This window comes from Ixodes scapularis, unplaced genomic scaffold, assembly GCF_016920785.2.
Source record: "Ixodes scapularis isolate PalLabHiFi unplaced genomic scaffold, ASM1692078v2 PGA_scaffold12__126_contigs__length_90152505, whole genome shotgun sequence".
Taxonomy (NCBI): Eukaryota; Metazoa; Arthropoda; class Arachnida; order Ixodida; family Ixodidae; genus Ixodes; species Ixodes scapularis.
In genome coordinates, this window is record NW_024609838.1 from 63,287,711 (window position 1) to 63,312,329 (window position 24,619).

At 50.2% G+C, this 24,619-nt stretch overlaps 1 protein-coding gene across 1 annotated transcript in view; it reads left to right on the forward strand.

Annotated features, from left to right (window-relative positions):
• The window catches only part of LOC121835385 (little elongation complex subunit 2-like), an 83,267-nt gene that overhangs the window by 44,910 nt on the left and 13,738 nt on the right, over positions 1-24,619 (forward strand). Inside the window, exons 9-12 of the mRNA XM_042289558.1 lie at positions 7,015-7,421; positions 9,952-10,199; positions 20,101-20,261; positions 20,748-20,865. Coding sequence (XP_042145492.1) covers positions 7,015-7,421; positions 9,952-10,199; positions 20,101-20,261; positions 20,748-20,865 — 934 coding nt within the window. The remainder of the gene's footprint in view (positions 1-7,014; positions 7,422-9,951; positions 10,200-20,100; positions 20,262-20,747; positions 20,866-24,619) is intronic.

The following is a 24,619-nucleotide window of genomic DNA, read 5'->3' on the forward strand; positions in this document are numbered from 1 at the left end:
CAACGAACAAATACTCTGCCGCAGATTGTGGCAGTGACCATAGCCTCCACCGCCAAATTGCTTGCCGACGGGTTCGTCTACCATGCGGCTAACTCAGCAAGTCTGCATCCCAGATCTCGCTCCTGGGTCGCCAAGAACACGGGATTTCTTGTGTCCTATCGCAACCTCATGTTATACGTGTTCCCCATCGCGACAACGGTAGTATCCTTTCAAGTCAGCGATGTGAACCGGGCAAGCCTCCTCGTTTGTATGTCGCCGAGTAAGCCTAGACGTAAGACACGACGCTCGCGTCTTTTTACCTCGGGTGCCCTTCTCACCTCGGAGCAAGCGATACGGCAAAACCACTAGCTGCGTTGCTCAAAGCGTGAGTTTCCTTCAGAACAGGTAACAACGGCGTAAACCTAGTCCATCTTTTGCGCAAGCGAAGGGATCCAAAGCCTGTAACGGGATGACCAAATACCATACCCGCAATTCCGCAACGGCTACATATACCATGTGCTACTCGATGTAAGCGTCAGCGTCCCATTCCGTCCACGTGCATACGAGCTCTAGGGACTGCTCGGTCCTCGGAGGGGGCGGTAGCTCAGCGAGCAAACCCGCTTAAACCGTTCACGCCTCAAGGCAAGCTGGACAACTACAAGCCACCTAAATGTCTACCGCCTCATCCCCGGCCAGGTCGTGACGCGACATAACTTATTAAAAGTCTTGCTGTCACTGCCACGACTGGCCAGAGTGAAGCCGAAAAAGTATCCTATAAAATATTCCGTAGCTTGCTCGGAATGACCCCCTCAAGGGAGAGTCGTCCCTCTGCCTTTCGTCGGTTGTTGGAGTGACGCGAAACAACTAGCCGTCTTGGCCCAGCGGTTACAAATCATACTGCTCCTTAACTCGCCTGCCAGCGTTCCCGGTGTCAACTGCAATTTACGCCAGTTTACCCAACACCCGCTGACAATCTCGACCGCCAGTGTTCCCGGTGTCGACTGCAATTCCCGCAATCTTTCCGACACCCACTGACAAAACCCCATCTGCACCCCGGGCCTCGACAAGCGCTTACTGGCTCACCGCATCACTCCAAGCCTAAATCCTAAATATGCAATAAGCCCTGGCTGTGTTCCCTCCTGCCAGTCGCTATCCTGCCTTCCAGCGAACCTGCCGTGCCTCTCCTCTGCCTCCGAAGACGACTTTCTTACATCTTAACAGCGCTCCTCGTGTTCCCCCCGGTTGCGTCACCTTCTGCCAACCACTATTCTGGGGTACCGGAGAAAGCACGTCCACAACCTCGTCTTTCGAGACCTTTAAGTACTCGATTCGAGGAGACACCTGTTGAGCTCTGCTGTGAGACAAGTCACCAAAATTCCTAAATACTTTGTCTCAACGGGCATCGTTAGCGCTAGTGAACAACCCGCTCAACGAATCCATGGGACTCGCTGGGGACGATTAGAAGCAGAGGCATACCGAACGGGCCCCACGTTGGGCGCCATTTTAATGTGGGTTTCTTTTACGGAGATCCCTCTACTAATAATCCCGCCCGATCGGTATGCGTTCCGCCCGTCACCCAGGGAGTTACACACTGCAACGAGAAGACAGCGAATGGGTTAACTGTACCTCTCGGTTGCCCGTCGTCGAGAGCCGGTAGTCCGGGCCCGTCGACCCTTGTTGTCGCCCGTCGATCAGAGCTCACAGTCGGGGTCCGTGTCCAGGCCTGCGGATCGCCTTTCCCACGTCAGCGCTGCGTAGGCTGGCTGTCCCGGGCTATCAATGCCCGAGTCTCGCTGCTGAACCACCCCAGGGTCGTCATAGCACAGGTCATATGGCCCGGGCTCGCCGTTTCCACCGGTCTTGCTCCAGACCTCGCTGGTAAACCGCTCCGGGGTTCGTTATGGGCCAGGCTAGGCAGCCCCGGCTTCAACGTTCCTTGTCCAGCTACCAGCATCGCTCAGCTCGCAATGTCCCGCGCCAGCTCGTGTCTTCTCCGCCGGCCGCCTGTCACGTGCTCTCTGCCTCGTCTTTCACCCTCGGCTCCCACACTGCTTACGCTAGAAGCAGCAGGCATGGGCAAGCATAGCCACGAGCGCAGTCAAGTGCAGCGTCGCGACCCTTAGGCGCGATGCGACCCGCCCAATTTTCCACGCACTATGCTTCACACAAGAGCATGTGCGAAACTGGCGACTCGTCGTTGTTTTAGTACACTCTAAAGCCACTAAATAAGCCACACTTTAGGGTAGCAACGCTAAAGTATGGTGGCTAAAGAGTTACTCACAGTTACTAGCGAAGCAGAGTAGCAGCGGCAATTTTGTTGAGTTCGTGACTCTGGTCGGGTGGTGTTGCTCTAGTACGAGGAGAGACAGTTGCTCTAGCCGGTACTAGGTGGCGCGAGTCACCACTCACTCGAAAAAGAACAGCCGTCGTTCATTCATCTACCCTCTGAGAGGCGTGCGCCTAGCGATCCATTCGTTTGTCAGATATGGTGCTTTCGCGCTTCCCCGTAAACGCAACCTGGACGCCTGTACTCTACGAGCTCTGCCACGTGCGTTTGTGGCTGCAGGTTGCGCTTTCTATTGTGTTATTTTCCGAAAGTGGAGGTATGTGAAAGTGACTATGTCGCTGTCGAGAAAGTGCTCCTATAGTCTCAACTGGACAAACCCGGACATATGCACGAATGCGAGTTGGATTCGGCCCATTCCAAATGATCCAAATAGTGCTCACTGCGCAATGTGCTGCAAGAAGTTCTCCCTGAGCAACATGGGGAATAGGGCAATTGCTACTCATCTTGAGGGTAAGAAATATCAAACTGCTATGAAATATCTGCAAAGCGTTTCCCAGAGCCCAGTCGTATTTTTCAAAACTGCGAAAAATGCAGACTTACCTTCCGCGACACCAACGGGTGTTTTTTGTCCGGTGGTAACAATAGTGCTTAGGGCTCCGGCAATGCGTCTAACCACCGCCACGGAAGCTCTTAGCCCCTCTGTGAAGACGTGGGTGGTGGCTTTTTATTGAAGAAGGAAGTCACAAAGGCCGGGGATTATGTGGTGCCTGAACACTATAACAACTTATGGGTCTTTCCGTTCGGTGGCAGCGTCTGCCTCGCTGTTTCTGTTGATGTTCCCCATGTGTGAGACCGCCAGAAAAATTCAACTTGGAAAAGTCAAAGTGGGATGTACAATATGTCGTGGTATCGCCCCTACTTTCAAGACAAGTTACTAGCAAGCCTCTCTAACGTGCCATATCTGGTGGTGTCTTTTGATGAGTCACTGAACAAAGTAACTCGGAGAACAAATTGATGTAATGATCAGGTGCTGGGACCAAACTCCCTGAAACAGTAAACTTGGGTCAATGCTGTGTTCTAAACATCTTCTAAAGTTTGCTTTATCTAACTTAAAGAAAATATTTTACGTTGTGAATAGTGTCTATCTATCATATATTGTGTTTTGGTGTTGGTAGTTGTGGGTCAGGGAATTTAATTAAAATAGTCAGGGAAAACCTGGAAAAGTCAGGGAATTTAAAAAAAAAAACAATTTGGTAGACACCCTGAATTAACTACAAGGACATATGCAAGACACACAGACACAATGCTGGCTATTGTCTAGTTTTCTTTCACAAGAAATTATGTTGACATAAAAGAAGAATTATGTTACAATTGTGTTACAGTGCTGCTACTGCGATGCAGTGCTGCTTCTATTATGTTAATTATAATAATAACCTTTATTTCGACCTAGGAGGATTGAGGTGTGTCAGTGTTACAATCTTGCGAGACATCTCTGTGACAGTCATGCACCTGGGACGTCCAAACGGCAGTTTTTCCCAGCATTCAGTCGAAGAGCAAACAGATGCAAAGATTTTGTGTTATTTTATGCATGTTTTCAGATCATTTTCCTGTGAAACATACTAAATTTCCAAGGACAGCATAGTTTTAGGAGCATGTGTGGGCAAACGTCTGTACTTTATGGCGGGCGCCAACATCGGTCCAGTTTTTACAGCAGAGCTGTTAAGGGCTAGTTTTCCCAGTTTCGTGTCCATCACCAAATAAATGTCGACACAAAACTCTGGACAGCTACTGCCATCTATGAGCGACGGCGGCAACCAGACAACCACCTTGCCAGTTGTCTTGTTGCCGTTGTCGCTTATAGATGGCGGCAACCTTTCTAGCCTTTCCACTCTGGTTTTCACCAGAGTGAAAAGGCTGAATTTCTTAGGCGTCGTCTTAGAAGTTGTCCTTGAGGTCGCCCGAGAGTTTGTCCTCGAGGTCGTCCTAGAAGTCATCCTTGAGGTTGTCCTAGACGTTGTCCTCGAGGTCGTCCTTGAGGTCATCCTTGAGGTCATCCTAAACATCATTCCTGAGGTCGTCCCCGGCGTTGTCCTTGAGGTCGTCCTAGATGTCGTCCCTAAGGTCGTCCTCGGCGTCGTCCTCGAGGTTGTCCTAGAAGTGGTCCTCGAGTTCGTCCTAGACATTGTCCTAGATGTCTTCCTCTAGGCGTCGTCCTTGAGGTCGTCCAAGAAGTCGTCCTTGAGGTCATCCCACCATAGTACAGCTTCGCTGGTATTCCTTCTTCACCAGAGTGGAAAGGCTGAAAGTTTTTTTTTGTTGTTTTCCAGTGAAATATGTTTTACAGCGATAGCTGTTACGGGCTTTTCCCACCACTGGAATTGATGTCCGTTGTTGTAGTTGGTGATGTAGGACGTCCGCCGTCGTTGTCGCAAAATCCTCAAACGAGATCACCCGCTGCCCACGGGAATCAAACCTTAGTCCGCTGCTTGCAAAGCATAGACATTACCACCAAGCAATGCTACGGCGTTAATAACCTTTTCTTTTCTTTGGGTTATTGTGTATTCCGTTTGCCCCTATGCTGAGACTACAGCCGAAGCTTCAAGTTCTAGCTAGCCCGAGCTCCTTGCTTGGATACATGTTTTTCTAATGCGAGCGCTCGTTCTGCGGAAGAATGTTTCAAAGTTACGATCTCATGCTCTCGTGCTTGTGGCATTGGCTGCAGTCTGAGCTTAAGGGTGAACGGAGCATAGTACGTGATGCCCACTGCACGTGCTCTACGGAAGAAGAAATAGCCGATAACCAAATGCCGTCGTAGCACTGTCAATGACAAGAACTTGTGCCGGGAGACGCGCTTTCGTCCGCTAAAGAACATAAAGAAACAAAAGCGTTCGGAAGAAAATGATCAGAGGTCTATTTTTTGTTCCGAACACTTTTGTTCACACACCCCACAATGCGTGAACGTGACGCGATGCCCGACGGCTTTGCCGTGGCGTGTCGTAGCTACCGCTGTGACTGTGCTATGCATTAATGCAGGACTGCTCAATTTTTTATTGGGGCAACTCTGCCCTTTACCTCAAAAGCAGCTTATGAAGAGGGTTTAAGATGCACAGGCATGTATATCACGTAGAAGGTGAATGTCAGCATAGTATTTGCGACTCGACTGGCTAGGAAAATATAGGGGTACCGTGACCCCGTCCCATTTCTGATTATCGTGGGCAGCTGGCGAAAGTAGCCATTGCTTTGCAATGTTGGCCCAGGCGGTACGAGAGTAGTTGATCCCCTTTGCAACACGAGAGGCTTCGTCTAGATTTCAAGCTATTAACATCCTTTTCATGTAAGGCTCAACGAAATATCAAGCCCGGAAAAAATCGGCCACCCACGTTAAATCCTTAATTCAAACTTTTTTTGTTCACATTTTTGCCCGTTGAGAAGCACGGCAAAAGAGCCCGAGTATAGACCGTTCCACTAGGAAGAGCGTAGTGAGAAAAAATACCCTCCCCCTCTCACCCCGCGCGTCGTTTGCTCTACCGAGTGGGCTGTACCCAACATCTGGCTGGCGTTCAAACTCGGTTTAAAATTGCGTCATTTTGGAAATTTCAAGCGCAGATGCGCGGATTTTAATATGCAAGTTATATCATGTAACATGCTATGCTCGATAAAAAGACTAACTGAGTCTAATTATAATGTTACCTGCGTGCAAATAAAAAAAAAAAAAAAAACTTTGTCAGAGTTGTTGGTCTCTCCGGCGAAGAGTAAATCCGGTTGCTGTAGCTATTTCACTACACGAAGTTCGTACTGGTGTAGGCCTTTAGCGACAATGAGTGGAAGTCTGGAATAATAAATAAAAACATGCTCTCCTGGCACTATAGACGCTGTGGTTGAGTTGCCAACTGACTCCGCTGCTATGGAAGTATGGGAACAAAGTACGCTTTTTGATCATTTACCGAAATAGAACAACAGGGCGCTATAAACTGACTTTTACCGAAATAGAACAACAGAGCACTATAGGCTGATTTTGGAGTAGCCATAACTATTCTAAGAACGGGAACCACTTCACAACAGCAGCCACGAGCGAGAGTTCGATGTTCGGTACAGCCTGCTGGTTCAGCCCAAAGATGGAGAATGGCAACCTCCCGGTTTGTCGTCTGCTAGCAGAGTCGGGCGCGTGCCCTCTCTCTCTCGTTTTACCCCACCGAACATGCTGAACTTCCCGGATGTGTGGAGAGGGCACTGTGGTCTAACAAAATGGCGCCGCACTGAGAGCACTAAATGGAATGGTCTATACTCACGGCAAGTTTCGTGTTCTTAGCACATATCTCCCATCGCAAAGAGCGCCTGAAATTGCATTTGATAGTGAAGCACAGTGCCCAAAATTTAGGCAGTATTTGAAATACCACTAAATTTTCAGTATTTAAATAAAATCAATAAATACATTAAATCATATGAAGTGCAAAATACTTCATATTTAATGTATTTTAAGTGTTTTAAGTACGTATTTCAAATACTTCTTTTTGAAATACTGCCCATCCCTGAAGGACAGCTTCTATTTGGGCTTTTCCGTTGTCTAAGCATTTAATAAAACTGGCTGGGGGGTACTTTTTAAGGTTTATTAGTATATACCGAAAATATGGTACTCTAGTCATAATTACAAAAAGTTTAAAGTTTTCTTTAATATTTAAATCAGCATCCATCAAGCAAAAATGGGAAAGGGGTAATATTTTCCAACTCCGAAACAACTTTCATCGCAGGTGACTCCGCAAGCTGGACAGGATACCAAAGAAGAGCCTGAGCTCATCGACGATCTGTTCGGACCAGTCAAGGACATGGAGACGTTTGGAGTTGAGCCCAAGATTGTCCCTTTGTCTCCACTAGGAGGCAGTAAGGGAGCAGCCCAAGAGTGCTCTGGTGCTGCACCACTTTCAAGAGGGGCCATTGAGGAGACACGCTTGGATTGTTCCAGTGCTGCACCAGTTCCCGGGGAGGGCAATGAGCGTGCGCCCCCAGAGGGCTCTGGCACTGCACCACTTTCCAGGAACGGCAGTGAGGGAGCACCCCCCGAGCACTCCAGTGCTGCACCAGCTCTAAAAAATATCTTGCCGGACTCTGCGGCATCCCCCGACAGGACTGAGGGGAAGCTGATGTCACCGCGTTTGAGGCAAGTGAAGGCTGTTATTTTGACTTTGCACCTATTCCCAAGATCAACACCCACGGCGGTGCTTTACTAGAATTAGAATTGACCTAAACTGCGCAGCTCCACGTTGGGAAATTAAATGCTCACTTGTATTGTTCGATTGAGTGTAAATTCATCCTTTGGTGCTTCCAGAAAACAAGTATGCACTTTGGTCTCGTGTTTGTGGTCAATATAGCCTCACAAGATTTGTTTGCTGCTTAAACAAATAAATGATCAGAATAGAACTTCCCGGTATGTTTTTCCAGGGACTACAATGATGAAAGCCGAGGCGTTAAGTAATTCTTGCCCCAGTTTGTTTTCTGTGGACTTTCATGGCTATGGGAAGCAACCATATTGTACAACTAGACTCCTACAGGCTGACTTTTTTTTTGGGGGGGGAACATTGTGATCTCAAATTACGTGTGGTCTGTAATTGTAATCGAAGAATGCCGACCTAATCTCAGGGTTGTGGGTTTGAGGCCCATGTTGGGCGCCAGATTAATGTGGGATCGTTGCACCTTGTACTACACCCGATTCGATCAAGCCACGCCTCAGTCGTTTCCAAGGAAGTCTCACAACACAGCAAGTTCAACTAGATGGTTTATCAACTCGCATTCCGTCACACCAAGTCCCATTCCCCTCTGGTGGCTGCTGCAGCTGAACGGCTTCCTCCATGAATCAAGACCCTCTACCAAAGACTACCTATGAGTTGAGACTTTCTACTCAAGACCTTCAATGAAGCCTCCCGATAAAGACCCCATGAATACTGTCCCTCAAGGACTTCTAACTCCAGACCCAAACTGAAGACCGTCACATCGAGAATCTCAAATAAAGTCTCCCAAATGAAGACTGTTCTGACCACCAAAGCTATCTCTTTATATAGCCCGCCTGACTCCTTTGTCTCCCAACCCCTCACGATCCAATCGAGAATCTTGCGCTCATATAAGGCCATGGGCAAGCGCTGTGGCACCTTGTCTGGCGAGACATCCCGGATCGGTACTGGAACACAAACCTTGACAAATGTTCGCTGGTAAGCAAGCATGCCATCCGTGGTACTGTTTACGTGATGGGGTTAAAAGGGTCCCAAACTTTGGCAATGAAGACGGAGGAGACATCAAGCGTTCACACCGGCAAAGAATGTAGGCTTTGGCACCGGGCACGTGGAGGCAAAGCCAAAAGGTTCTCTTCAACCTTTAAGAGTAAACAAAATTTTTATGCTCCTCCGTACGTGCCATCACCCTAGCACACTGACGCAAAATAATGAAGCTTGAAGCGCGTGCGCCGGGGATGCGCGGCCTGGGGTGCACGACTACGAAGTCTGAACTTGGCGTGAAATTAGGCGCAAAAAAAAAAATCGATACACACGTCGGAGAAAGGCAGAGAAATACGAGAGGGTGATTGCAAAGGCCCGAATCTTTTGAGCCTGATTCAAAGCATGGTGTCCACCGGGCAAGAGCGACACCAGCTGAAAGACAAGGCCCGCGCACGACGTCATCGTTCGCAGATTTCCAACCTGCCAGAAGCGGCAAGCGGGCTGGAGCTTGACGAGAGTATCAAAACGGCAGACCCGTCCGTCTTGGCGTCGCCGCATGCCAGCGTCGTGCTCGTTGTGAGACGCCGCAAGGCGCGCTGGTGGCAGCATAGATGCATACTAAGTGGCACTGCACGGATCTGCCAGTGACGATGTTTCGAAGTCTTCTGGTGGTATTTTCAAGAGGTGGACGAAAAAGAATGGGGAGCGGTGCAAAAGGAAGAATGCAACTGCACTGTGCAGTTTAAGACATCGCAATGGACGTGTCGGGCGGTATCTTTTGGTCGTAAAAACTGGGGAGCCAAACAAGACAATTGGGAAATTTGTACTCTTATCCCCATGGAAGCTCAACAGAACCGCTGTTTGTGAACGTAACTGTCGAGAAAACGCATCGACCAACAACTTGTCGGCGTGGTTCTAGAGTAGTGCCGAGCGTTTGGGAGAGGAAGGAAGCGCGTTTTTGTTGTTGCAAATGTGAACTGTGCATTGCTTGATGTTCAGACTCTGCCCAAATGCAGTGCTAATGGTTGGGGCCAGATGATGAATTTTCACAACTTATTGTTATCTGCATAAAAAGTTGCCAGCAATGCTTGTAAATTTTCAATTGGAGACAAAAATTATGCCCCAATGGCTCACGTCTTTTCCCATTCCCAAAACAAATAATTAATCTCTGCATATTTGCAGGGTCCGTTGGCCACCCATACTTGTTTCAAATCTCCAGAAATCGCTTTTTGAATTGGAATGATGAGTTTCTAAACTGGCATTTGGTTCCAACCACTAGCACTACATTTGGAGGAAGGCCGAGCAGTAGTGCATAGTTTTTTATTGCCGGAAAAGAGAAACACTTTTTTTTTTTTTTTGTTCTCGCAAAACGCCCAGTGTCGCTCGGGACTGGGTGATTTAGTTGGTGTGCAACGATCGGAAGCAGGTTAACTAAATGGAGTGCTCGGTGATTTGAGACTGGGTTGGGACGGCGTCTCGCAGGAGTTCGAGCAGGAGTCCGACAAAGAGGATACCGACCACGCCCAGGGGTTCCGCGGAAAGTGGATGCTCGTGCTCGTCGCGCATCGTGACGCGGCGGGCGAAGCAGCAGTGCGCATACTGCAGCCGGCGGGCGAGCGAGTCTCCCATCCGGAGCCCCACGCCGAGCAGCGACGGCCTGGTCATCGACGACGACCTGGTCATCGACGAGGACGAGCCGCCGGACGAGGGGGTCGGGCCAGTGGCACAAGGTGGGGCCACCTCGCACGCCGCCTAGCATTCCATGTTCTCAAAGTCTCTTTTTTTTCAAATTCTGAGGGTGTTTTTCAGATTTCATTTTTTGCCGGGAGTTGTAGTCTAGCCATGACGCAAAACTTTTCTGAAAACATACGTAGTGGGTGTACAGGACGAGATATTGTCATCCTTGCATGCGGCTTCAAATCAAAACTAATTGGTGAAGCGTGCTCGTGACGTCGATTCTTCCGTTCTACGTCTGCTCCACAACCCACGTGTTCGCGCCACAGGCGACGTTAGCAGTGTGATACAAGTGCAGAGCGGAGGGATCAACATCACGAGCACGCTTGGCTGGTTAGTGTCAGTTTGAAGCTGTGCACTAAGATGACATTTCTGGGCTCGTAGCGCACACTACACATTGTCTAGTTCAAATTATATGTCGCGACTATGTACGTCATATATCCCCAAATATTTTTATAGTGAGTTACGGGTTAAGAAAAGTTTTTGAGGGAAAGGATGGCTGAGGAGGAGGAAGCAGACGGAACGCTAGAGGGGAGAGGAGGTTTCCTGCTCTACTCTCCAGCATTGCGTTTTCTTCCTTCTCCCCAGCCCTCCTTTCCCTCAAAAACTTTTTTTAACCTGTAATTCACTATAGAAGTTAAGGGGGGACACTACTCAAGAGGGACAACTTCAGAACCTATGGCTTAATATGGATTGAATTTACAGTATTACTGGCAGTTGCAAGGCAGAATGTAGTGCATAGGCTTATCCGTATACATGAATTGTAAAATAAATTATAGCTGTTTTTATCAGGAACAGACAGACTCTGTTTAGGAAAACTATCGTTAGAAAACTAAAGTAATACCCAACATTTTTCTACTCTAGATCTGCAGCAGCATTCCTGAGGAGTGCAACTGTGAAAACAAAATTTCCAAAAAGTAATTTATTTTATGCTAACATCGCAGTGAAAAATCAAATAAATGTTTTACGTTTTATGTCATCGACGAAATATTATTATTGTATCTAAAAGACATCCACAAAGTTAAAAAAACAATTCCACAGTTGCATTGCCCATAAAATTCCAGTTAGGAAAAATAATGAGTGAGTCTTTCCTCATGTTTCATTAGAAACGAAAGTTTTCCTAAAGTGAAATTTATTACAAAAAGTTAAACCGATATATATGCGTTCAAGGTGCTTTAACTCCTACTTTTTTTTTAGCATCGGTGGACCGAAAATAATCTATAAAATATTAACTATTCAGTGTAAACTAATGCAACTTTCTGGGAATACTCTCTAGATGTTGGTGGATGTACATATGGCATTTTTCAAAATCAACTTTGTTTTTTGCAGAGGTGTTTTTTTCTTGGTATTGTCCCACCTTAATGAAATCTTTTTAATTTAATTGACTCGCTAATTAACCAACTTTATATCTTTCCTAATGGCCCCCATGGGCCCCAGTCTAGCCCCAGGGTGGGAAAAAAATCCTTTGCACAAGTTCTCTTTTTTTTTTACAGCCTTCCTGGACACCTACCGCCATCTATAAGCGACGGCGGCAAGCACACTACAGTATAGACCACTTACAACGTAACCGCTTATAGTGCAGGACCGGGTATAACGCGGTTTTTTTAAACCACCGGTTCGCCTCCCATAGAACTCCATGTAATTACATACCGCTTAAAATGCAGGCGCGCGAAGGGAAATACCGGTTATAGTGCGGTTTCTGGCACAGCCCGCCGACCGCGCCGACGACCGGAGCAGCGAGCACGCTTCCCTGTGCGACACTAGATAACGGCGCGAGCCGCAAACGGCACTCGCGGGGCAAGGAGGTTGCTCGGAGAAGCGAAGAGAGAGGCTTCATTTGCCATAGCGACGGAAGGATGCACGCACGTGTCGTTCATGTGCGTGCGTCCCTCCGCTGCGTTGGAAACAAACAACCGAAACGACAGACCAATCGCAGATCGAGAAGTGTTCGCGCGCGTTGCATGCCAATCGCGGGCCGGCGGCTTCTGTCCGCAAACATGGCGTCGGTTGTGGCGTTCATCTCATCGTTCCGCGTAAAAACGCTATCCTTGACAGTGAATTTTCGTTGTGTGTCGCTATGATAACCCAGCACGTACTAGAAGGGAAGATCCACCTACTCGTGCGGCGATGTGGCGGCGCTCTCAAGACGGCAGAAACGCCCGTGTCGTCGTGTTTGTTTACTTCGGCTAAAGTGGTGCTTTCTAAGCATTTGTGTTTTCGAACATCGCCCGGATTTCTTATTTGGCGCATTTCATGCCTGTGCTCAAGTTCAAGGTATTTTTCTGGCGCGTACCGTATGAAGGATGCGAATTTTCACGCGTTTTCATCTCCGGAGAAAAGTGATTAGGGTTAGCAATCCTGAACGCTCGCAACGTCCGTCCGCAACCCGCGACGCCGTTAAAAGGCTGCGCCAGGCAAAAGCCGCTTATTTCTTTCAAAATGTGTGACACACTTGAGAGAGATGTGTACTAGTCTGGTGAAATAAAGACTTTTCTCAAACTAACCTTTATTTTTCATCTAACATAAAATAAATTCTTTTACAAAGGTAGGTTGTCTCATGGCATGCATTTTGGCCTGAAAAATTGATGTTTTGGTTATAACGCGGTACCGCTTATAGTGCGGATTTTCGCGACTCCCGCGACATACGTTATATGCGGTCTACACTGTACCAGTATGGTTTCCGCCGTCGCTTGTAGATGGCGCCAACCTTTTCAGCTATAATAGAAGAATGTGTGGCGACGTCGGTGTAGTCGTAGCCACATGCCAAGGCGGTTTCTCAGACGAGAAGAAGCCGACACGAGATGGAAGCGGCAAGCACTATCGGGAATCAGATATCTCTCCCCGGCCTGCCTCCCTTTGAGAAACAAAGAGAGCCGCCAGGACGGAGAGACGCGTTGCGAGGAGGACCGGAAAGGAGGATATCGTCGGGGAAGAGAAAGAAGAAAGGGACCCCGACGAGTGGATCCCAGATGCTGTCCGTCCGGCACAGGTGTGGAGACCGCGATCGGTCCTCCCGTTCAAGTTGCAAATAAAATATAGTTAGAGTTTACAAGCACATTCTCCTCGTCCTTTCTCTCCGCTTTGGGACGACCCGAACTCTACAGTGGTGACCCGGTTTTGCAAAACAACCTTACGCAACAGCCTCAAGCCTCGTCATGCCGGACACTGACCCCACACCATCCGGCAGCATCTCGGCAGTCGCTCTCAAGCTGCCTGCCTTCTGGCCCGCGGACCCGCAGCTGTGGTTCGTCCAGGTTGAGTCGCAATTTGCGACTCGTCGGATCGCAGCGGACATGACAAAATTCCACCACGTCGTATCCAGCCTCTCCCCAGCCATCGCCACGGAGGTGCGAGACCTGCTGATCACACCGCCAGCAGAAGACGCCTACAACACACTAAAGGCACAGCTCATTCGCCGGACCAGCGCCTCGGAAGAAAAGCGTCTCCAGCAGTTGCTCACTGCCGAGGAACTGGGCGACCGGACGCCTACGCAGCTGCTGCGTCGAATGGAGCAGCTCCTCGGGGACAAGTCTACCATCGACGCCTCGCTCCTCCGCGAGCTATTCCTGCAGCGGCTACCAAGCAACGTGCGGATGGTGCTCGCATCGGCAGGTGACATCGGCCTTGCCAAGATTGCTGAGCTCGCGGACAAAATCATGGAGGTCGCGGCGCCATCACCCAACATCTCAGCAGTCCATGCCCGCGGCATTCCGGACGAGGTACGTGAACTTCGAGCTGAAGTCTTTCGCCTCGCTGACATGGTGGCGCAAATGCAACCTCTCCGCGGCCGCAGCACGTCACGCGGACGCCCTCGACGACAATCTCGCTCATCGTCCCGCGCGGACTCCGGCGACTGTTGGTACCATCAACGGTTTGGTGCTTCAGCTCGCAAGTGCGAGCCTCCATGCTCGAAGTCGGAAAACGCCAGGGCAGAGCACTAACGGTGGCAAGTGCTCCCGCCGCTCAGGACAGCCGCCGATCATTGTTTTTTTGTGGCGGACCGCACCACTGGCGTACGTTTCCTCGTGGACACCGGAGCAGAAGTTAGTGTCGTCCCTGCAAGCGCACAAGATCGCCAGCACCCCAGTACGTCGCAGCTCCGGGCCGTCAACAACACAGTCATCCCGACGTACGGTGAGCAGTCACTGACTCTCGACCTCGGACTACGGCGGACTTTCCGTTGGGTGTTTGTATGTGCGGCTATCCCGCACGCCATTATCGGAGCTGACTTCCTGACGCGCTTCGGGCTACTGGTGGACCTCAAGGGGAGACGTCTTCGAGACGAAGCGACAAGTCTTACCATACAAGGCATCCCGTCGTCCCTGCAATCCATCAGCCCCACGTTCGCGGTACCGGCTGAGGAGTCGCCGTACACCAAGCTGCTCGTCGAGTTCCCGGAGCTGACGCGTGTTGGACCCGACGAGCGCCCCATCAAACACACCGTGACGCACCACATCGAGACGTCAGGCGCTCCGGTTCACGCGCGTCCACGCCGACTGCCACCGGACAAGCTACGTGTTGCCAAGCAACAGTTCGAGCACATGCTGGAGCTGGGAATCGTCCGCCAGTCGGAGAGCTCCTGGTCCTCGCCCCTCCACATGGTCCCCAAGTCCACACCCGGGGACTGGCGCCCGTGTGGAGAGTACAGAGCCCTCAACCGGATCACATCCGAAGACCGGTACCCGATTCCGCATATTCATGATTTTACAGCATCGCTCGACGGCAGTACCATCTTCTCCAAGATCGACCTGGTACGTGCATATCACCAAATACCGGTCGAGCCCTCGGACATTTCGAAGACGGCAGTAACAACGCCCTTCGGTCTCTTCGAGTTCGTGCGTATGCCGTTCGGACTAAAAAACGCCACACAGACGTTCCAGCGCTTCATAGATCAGGTGTTGCGGGGCCTCCCATACTGTTACGCCTACATTGACGACATCCTTGTGGCAAGCCAATCTGCCGACGAACACCTCGGACACCTCCAAACCCTCTTTACTCGCCTCGCCGAGTACGGAATTGTCGTCAATGTGGGCAAGTGCGTGTTTGGCAGGCCGGAACTCGACTTCCTGGGACACACGGTGAACTCTTTCGGAATCCGCCCACTCAACAGCAAGGTGCAGGCCATCCAAGAGTTCCCAAAGAAACAACTCCGAGAGTTCCTTGGCATGATAAACTTTTATCGCCGATTTCTCCCGGGCTGTGCCGAGAAGCTGCAGCCGCTGCACCGGATGCTCTCGGGCGTGAGTAGCTCCACTGCAGAGGTAACTTGGGACGAGTGCACTACATCGGCATTCGACCGCGCCCGACAGCTCCTCGCCACCAACACCATGCTTACGCACCCCAAGGAAGCCGCCCCACTTTCCGTGGTCACCGACGCTTCAGACAACGCCGTCGGTGCAGTGTTTCAGCAGAAAGTCAACGGACAGTGGCAACCGCTCTCCTTTTTCTCCCGGAAGTTAACACCCACTGAACGGCGGTACAGCACCTTCGGTCGCGAACTACTCGGTGTTTACCTGTCTTTACGACACTTCAGGCACTTCATAGAAGGTCGCACATTCTTTGTGCTGACCGATCACAAGCCCCTCGTCCACGCTTTCCAGTCTCTGAGATCAGATGGCGGCAGTCATTCCCAGAGAGAGTTGCGGCAGATGTCCTCCGTCTCGGAATTCACATCCGACATCCGTCATATCCACGGCGCAGACAACGTCGTTGCGGATGCTCTCTCGCGAATAGGCACCTGCACCGTCGACTCACTAGCCGCCATCGACTTCGAGAGATTGGCAGAGGTACAACGCGAGGATGCACAACTGCGCAACCTCCAAACAACACCCGGCAAGCTCGTTTTCCGCGCGGTTCCCCTTCCTATGTGTCCTGTCAACCTCATCTGCGACACATCGACGGGATACCCGCGCCCATACGTACCTCAACAGTTTCGTCGCCAGATCTTCGACTCGCTTCATGGACTTTCTCATCCCGGTATCAAGGCCACACAACATCTTCTAACATCCCGGTTCCTGTGGCCCAGTATCAACAAGGACGTACGCCAGTGGGCCCGCACCTGTTTGCAGTGTCAACGCTCCAAGATTCAGCGCCACACTGTAACACCACTGGGAAGGTTCGACCAACCTGACGCGCGGTTCAACAACATCCACATAGATATTGTGGGACCGCCGCCACCATCCCGGGGACAGGCGTACCTGCTGACGTGCATCGATCGTTTCACCCGCTGGCCGGAAGCAATCCCGCTGCCCGACATCACCGCGGACACAGTGGCACGCGCTGTCGTCGCGCAGTGGATTTCGAGATTCGGCACGCCCTCGACAGTCACCACAGACCGAGGCCGGCAGTTTGAGTCCAATCTCTTCTCCAGCCTCATGAAGCTGCTGGGGTCGAGAAGGATTCGAACGGCCGCCTACCATACCGCCAGCAACGGCATGGTGGAGCGCTTCCACCGTCAGCTCAAAGCCGCCCTCAAGGCCCATCAGCGCCAAGACTGGATGGAGGTGCTGCCACTCGTTCTGCTCGGACTGCGCACAGCACTAAAAACTGACATCGGCTGCAGCGTCGCGGAGCTGGTCTATGGAACAACCCTTCGACTCCCGGGCGAATTTTTTGAGGCCGTGCCGGCCGCTAATTGTCCCGACCCCACAAGCTACGCCAACCAACTCCAAGAGGCCATGACGCAACTCCGCGCCACATCACCGCGTCAAAACCACGGCCCGTCTTCCTTCGTAAGCAGTGAATTGGCGACCTGCACGCATGTTTTTCTACGAAATGACACCGTGCGGAAGCCCCTTCAAGCGCCATACGACGGGCCGTACAAGGTGCTGCGGCGAGGATCAAAGAATATGACACTTGCAATCCGCGGACGCCAGGAAGTTGTTGCGTTGGACCGCGTGAAACCGGCCTATCTTGATAGCGCCCCATCTGCCACGCCGGCTCCTGTTACACCCCCGCCGGAAAGAACATCGCCCTCATCAGACGCTCTCCCTCCTGCCGACAGCTCGTGCGCTGGCGCTCCGCAGGTAAGGCCAGACAGCCGAACACGTTCCGGCCGCCGCGTCCGCTGGCCAGCACGACTTGGCATCACAGACCATTCGACACCGAACGCTCCCCTCCTCCGTTCACCCCACAAGACGCCCCATGGGCCCTAACGGCACTCAAACGCTCGCCCGCTCACTGGGGGGGGAGTACTGTGGCGACGTCGGTGTAGTCGTAGCCACATGCCAAGGCGGTTTCTCAGACGAGAAGAAGCCGACACGAGATGGAAGCGGCAAGCACTATCGGGAATCAGATATCTCTCCCCGGCCTGCCTCCCTTTGAGAAACAAAGAGAGCCGCCAGGACGGAGAGACGCGTTGCGAGGAGGACCGGAAAGGAGGATATCGTCGGGGAAGAGAAAGAAGAAAGGGACCCCGACGAGTGGATCCCAGATGCTGTCCGTCCGGCACAGGTGTGGAGACCGCGATCGGTCCTCCCGTTCAAGTTGCAAATAAAATATAGTTAGAGTTTACAAGCACATTCTCCTCGTCCTTTCTCTCCGCTTTGGGACGACCCGAACTCTACAAATGGATAGTTGGGCACGTTGGTGCGAATGGACCTCTTGGCGAATATGTGCTGCCACCTAGACACACGACTGGGTTCGAGGCTAAGTGGCGAGAAACCAACGCGCGCGCAAGGCCTCTCCAACCCGTTCCACACCCAAAACGTCAGCTACATCCTGTTCACCCATTCAGGCGCTGTGACCTAGATACGGCTCCCCCAAACTCGCCTTTGTCCCCATCGTGCGTAATTTTCCGCCCCGAAGTCGACACAACGAAACCATCTTCCTTCTCTGCTCGGTCAGAAGGAAGAGAGAGAGGGTACTGGAACCATTTACTCTCGAACCGATCTTTCTACAAAAGGTCCATTCATCGTAAGAAACGGTGCAAAAAACAGACAACGACGAAGAAGAAGCAGCACAGTGTATCGAGTACAGCTCCGCTGGGCTTCCTTCCTCACTAGAGTGGAAAGGCTAAACGATTTTTTTTCTGGTCTCTAAAAAAACACTCTGTATACACCTTTCCAAAAAACGCTCCTAGGCCGCCGCCATGTTGCTGATGCTGATGCGACTGGTGCGACTCTCGCGCCCTCTATCAGCTAGAAATTTTCTGCCACTCTCTGGGACTGTGAAGACCCGCTCAGCGCGGTTCTCTACCTACGTTTTTGCGGTTTTGCATTCGACGTTTTCTCGCCCCTTTTGAAAGTTTCTTAATTTTTTTATGCGTGCTGCGTACCCTTTTTTCTGTTATCTTCCATTGTGAGAAAGAAGGCTGGTAAGTGCCTACCATTCAAGCTTTTCTGCTCGACATTCACGGGAAACGAAGGAGGTGAAGGACGTCGAACGACCCTCGACGCGATTTTGCGAACATTGTTCTCCCCCCTCCCAGAGATAATCCGCATAGAATCCTCAGTCATCTCCAAAAATAGTTGTCCGGGTTGGGGTGAGAAACGGGTCAGTCGCGTTTGTTTCTTTGCCTTGGTGCGGTTGTGAAAAAAGGAAGCTCTCCCCAAAATGTGCCGCAAAACGAAGTCATCTCGGATTCCGTCCGATCGTCAAGATGTTACTGTCGTCGACTGTGACTGTGTTATTTGAGATCTTTCTCAAATAAATTCGTTTCGGATAACGCTGCATCGTCGGTACGTACGATATGTTGTTCGGATGTTAACACTTCCTCAATTGTATGTCCGTGTCCTGTCCATCGGTAAACACGTTATTTGTGAGCGTGAAAAATGCATGCCTTTCGGCCCTCTTCTGTTGCAATTTATTTTTGACAGCAAAGCGCTTTGTCGTTTCACATGTGGCGAATCCCGCGGCGCCGTCAAAACTTATCCTAAGAAAAAAACAAATAACTAGAACTAAACATTCCAGCCTTATTCGTTTTGTCGCGTGCGGTCCCAACAAAAATAGTTTACAGCTTTTTTTTTGCTTTTTTTGTTTTTCGAATGTGGCACAATGCTTTCTCAATGTCCTCGGGAACATACATGTGCCATGAAACACAAAATATAGCGGGAAAATACGAGAATTTAGCCGCCAGCAGCGTTTGAAACTGCGCCTGTTGAAATCGCAGTCCCCTCGGTTAGGGTTAGGAGGGACGCCGGTGAGAGTCTAGCCTCAAACTCAGTGACTGGGCTCGGAAACAGCTTGTTGCCCCGGGGGTCGAGTGTTTTTTGGAAAGGTGTATACTGAAAACACATAACCATAGTTATGCGCCGAGAAACCTAAACATCAAACATCAAAATGCCAAGGTCTGACTGGAGGGATCTGTGGGTAGACATGAAGCTAGCTGCTTTTGTGTCTACTCACACTTCAAATGCAGAGTCCTGGACGCCAGCATTTGGCAGTCGAACGCGTTCGAAGTGTGAGTGTAGACAAAGGCAGCTAGCCTTGTGTCTACCCTCTCATCATTCCAACCAGAGCACAGCGTTCCGACGTCCCTGCGCTCTCGTCTCCTCCTCTCCCTCACTTTCTCGTCGCATAGGGATAACTTTTCTTGGGATATATCTATGACAGGACACAAACTGCATATCACACAGCGTGAGAACCACCGCCTACGGTAAAGTGAAATACTGAATGAAATAAACTAATCAAATAAGAAGGGCTACCGTTTTCGTCACGTTAGTGCCACTTAATTCCTCGAGAGAACAGAAACATCCGAGACCGTCTTATTAGTGGCCTTCTTTGTTTCCAGCAAGTCGGCCCTGATCCATCAGGTTTTTGTGCAGATGGGAACTGGCAACATTTGTGTTCACGATAAGAGGGCCTGCTACGTGAGACTGCAGCAGCCATAAGTTCCCGTATCGGAAAGGCTGAAATGGCCAAGAGACAACTCCAGAATGGGTTCCAATCTCGTTGCAGACGCTGCTCCAGCCGAGAGACTCGAAGGGGTCGTGCCGACAGAGCAAAGCCAGATGGGGGGTGGGGACGTCCGGCCTTCAGGGACAGAGCTCGTGGAAAGGGTGAAGCCTCACAGCAAAATGGAACGCTTACCCACCGCCACAGTCGAGAATGTACCAGACGTAAGCACTTTTAGTCGAATTCTTTAGTTTAGGGGATGCCGAATTCACAGTTGCTCCGACGGTGGTCGACTTTCGCTCGGGATTTGTGAACAGAACGAGTGGAGCAAACCCATCGTATTAGACCCTGGTTGCAGGTTCTTGTTCTCTTGGTGCTGTCCCGAATATGTTTCCCTGCAATCTTTTGAGATATGACGTTCCTAATGTAAACTATTTTCTACCTATATAGACACGTCTAAAGGGGCACTCAAGCGGATTTTGAGATTTTCTAGTTGTTGTCATAATTCGATCTACGGGCTCTAAGCATCCTAAAAGACCCGAAATTACATTCAAGCGCGGCCGATTTCCCTATTAAAAATCCAGTCAAAGATCGTGCCACGCCCCCCTTTCTGCGCAGTAGCGCAGAGCACCAGGGGCTGCTGCTGCTGATGCTTTGATTGTGTTCTCTGTTTTGTTTGGCGCAGCTTCAATTGGGTTTGCTTTTTGTAGGAAGGCACCGCTTCGTCTGCTTTGAAGACCGACCAGGATCGTAGTGAGGACAGCTCGGGGCAAAAAACTTCTGCTACGGATCGTGTGGGATCAGCACAGAATGCTCACGCCGGTTTAGGTAATGGCTGGACACTTGGTTGTCAACACCTTTTAAACCTTCAGCCAAAACTTGGCATTTTTGTTTTAACATACCATATTTTTCGGTCTATAAGTTGCACCCCCTATAAACAAGTGTTTTCACAAGAAAAAGTTGGGATATATGTCGCACCTTTGTATAGGTCACGCTTATACATTGGTGTGGTCGGTGCGGTGAAACTGCATTAATAAGCCCTCGTATGTGTGTTGTGATCATGATACATGCACAAGCAGGAGCCAGTTTCAACATTTCTGTCTGTATTGAACAGGATATATAGCCCTCGCGGAAAACTTGCAGTTAAGGTCCATACTTATAGCACCGTCGTATGAAACCTATTGAAGGCAATTTCGTAAAAGAAAAGCTGTGACTTATATATTGGGAATAATGGTAGATTGTGTTCCATGGCTGGTTCCCCGCAGTTTCCTGTAACGCACTTCCCGCTTCACTCCTGTCTAATGAAAGAGAGTCACGCAGGGCACGGATTCGACACGAGCACCGGTGTCCTTGCCAACTAAACACGAGTTTCAGCTGCTTCGATGCAGCATTCGCGTACAATCTGTGCCATGTGCTGGCCTCTAATCGGTGACATAGAAAGTACAGCACTACAGCCTTGTTATATCTAGGAGCCGTTGAGCGAATGCGTTCGCACACACTGCGGGAAAGTGTTTAGGACATCGACCCCAAACTAGGAGTTAGTTTCAGAATTGCTCCTAACTGAAAATGTCTCATATTGCGCTATAAATATTATTTCTTTTTTCGTGGAAAGTTCTTTTTGTCAAAGACATGTCCTAGTCATGCTCTGAAAAACAATGTTTTTAGGGGGTGAAGTGCCGCCTTTAAGTAAAGATGCCCACAACGGAGCAGAGACACTACACGGAGGTACAGTCACCAGCAATACGAGTTGGAACGGCCGAGCGGTGGGCAGCGAGTAAAGTGTCGACAGGGGTGTAGCCCAATTCCCTTTGAACCCATCCCGTTACAACCCATTACCGAAATGCACTTTTCATTTAAACCCTTTCAGACAAGCCTCAGTGCCCTTTCAATGGTCTGCGCACCTTTTCTGTTTAAGAACATGTTCTGAAATATTTTTATGCGTGAACATACTATTGTAAAGTTTAGAAAGAATGCCCACCCAAAATGAGGAGATAAGTGGTGAAAAACATGGGGTGGGCTATCTTTAAAGATGCCACAGCAGAACTTTATCAAATATTAATAATAAACACAGTGGCACAGGCTACAAACCATGTGACGCGGGAACTGATATCGCAGACGTTGCAGATTTGCATTTCAGGATGCGATAAACATGCTGGAATTCGCTAAGAGCTACTGTGTCACGGGAAAAGATACCGCAGGCTGTGGATGCAGCAGATTCGCGCTTCACAGTGCGAAGGACCCGTAGAAACCCGCCGAGAACTCGCATTCTCACGAGAACGAATACCGCAAATCCCGGACTCAGCAGATTCAAGTTTTATGGTGCTATAAACCCGTGGAAACCCGCTGCAAACTTGCCTATCACGGAAACCGATATTGTGCGCACAAATTGCGGACGAAAACGCGGGAATCCGCTACAAACTTCATGACACGGGAACGGATACCGCAAATTGCAGACGGAGCAGATTCACATTTTACTGTGCAACATACACGAGAGAACAACTCGCGTGTTACGGGAACCAATATCGCGAGCGCACATTGCGGACAAAAATGCGGGAACCCATTATGAACTCGCTTGTCAGACGTGCCGGTACAGCAAATTGCGCGGTTGATGCGATTCCCGTCGGACAGCGTGTGACGTCTGACGGGAATCTGGGGGGGTGACCGATGTTTCTGAATTTTTATGTTGCAGATATTTAGCCAGAAAAACAGGATGGCTGCTCTCTCGGGGGCAGGCGTTCTCTCAGAATGTAACGGTATTCTTAAAATGTGCAACCCTTTCAGACAAGCTTCAACGTAATATATTCCTACTTCAACCACTTAAAACATTTTTTTCAAGATGGTCCCCAAAACGTGTAACCGCGAAATGGAATACAGTATAGACCACTTACAACGTAACTGCTTATAGTGTAGGACCGGGTATAACGCGGTTTTTTTAAACCACCGGTTCGCCTCCCATAGAACTCCATGTATTTACATACCGCTTAAAATGCAGGCGCGCGAAGGGAAATACCGGTTATAGTGCGGTTTTTGGCACAGCCCGCCGACCGCGCCGACGACCGGAGCAGCGAGCACGCTTCCCTGTGCGACACTAAATAACGGCGCTGACGGCGCAGGGCGAGGACGTTGCTCAAAGAAGTGGAGAGAAGCGAAGAGAGAGGCTTCAGTTGCCATAGCGACGGAGGAACGCACGCACGTGTCGTTCACGTGCATGCGTCCCTCCGCCCCTCCGCTAACAACCACACCGACAGACCAATCGCAGATCGAGGAGAAGTGTTCGCGCGCGTTGCATGCTGGTCGCGGGCCGGCTGCTTCTATCCACAAACATGGCGTCAGTTGTGATCGTCGTCGTAGACGGCATTCATCTCATCGTTCTGCGTAAAAGCGCCATCCTTGACTGTGAATTTTCGTTGTGTGTCGTTATGATAACCCAGCACGTACTAGAAAAGAAGATCCACCTACTCGTGCGGCGATGTCGTGGCGGCGCTCTCAAGACGGCAGAAACGCCCGTGTCGTCGTGTTTGTTTACTTCGACTACAGTGGTGATTTCTAAGCATTTGTGTCCTCGAACATCGCCCGAATTTCTTATTTGGCGCATTTCATGCGTGTGCTCAAGTTCAAAGTATTACTGGCGCGTACCGTATGAAGGATGCGAATTTTCACGCGTTTTCATCTCCGGAGAAAAGTGATTAGGGTTAGCAATCCTGAACGCTCACAACGTCCGTCCGCAACCCGCGACGCTGTTAAAGGGACACTGACAGGGTATTTATGTTCGCCGAGGTTTTTAGTTGTACGTGACATATGAGAGCTCAACTACCCAGAACAGAATTTGCGGTTTGAAATTCGGTTTCTTTCCGCCCGAAAACCACCGATCAAGAACTGGCCGGTTCGAGTTTCGCTCACTCTCTTTTTCGCGGTCACGGGCCGTTTTCTAAGGTATCGATGCGACCACCAAATTTAATCAAAGTCGTGGATCACTGAAGGCACACACTCAATATTAAAAATAGAAAAAAATATGAAACCCATTTTTTTGTGGCTTCTAAAAAGCTGCAAATACGTTGATTAAAAAAAAAAGTTTCACAGACAACCGGAAGCATTCTGTGCGTGCGTCGTTTCGCGTATCGTGGGACTCGCAGGGACGGCGATGGCAGCGGACGACGGGCGTGGGGCCTCTATTTCAGAACTGTCGTTCGCGGTACCGGCGAATTTTGTCTGCCTTTAAAAAAGAAATTTGGGACTGGTCAAAAGAATTGGTATTCATCCCGTACGACACGCCCGACCACCAAGCCGATTTGCACGAAGACGTCGCCGAGCCGTCGCTCCCTGCTTGTGGCTGAAGACATCGCTCGCGCAAACGTCAAGCGCGACGTGTCTACTTCGAGTTGAATATGCACGCGTACGATTTCTTTACTAGGTGAGAATGTCGCCAATGCGTGGTGCATCCCGACTTCGACCCGGGAGTGGTTTTGCTAGAGGAAAGTCGGCAGCAAACTCTCCAACTTACAGTTTATCGGCTGAATTGTTACTAAGGAAAGTTATCCGTGTCGATGCGCCCCAGTAGCTTAGTGGGAAAGACGTCCGCTTT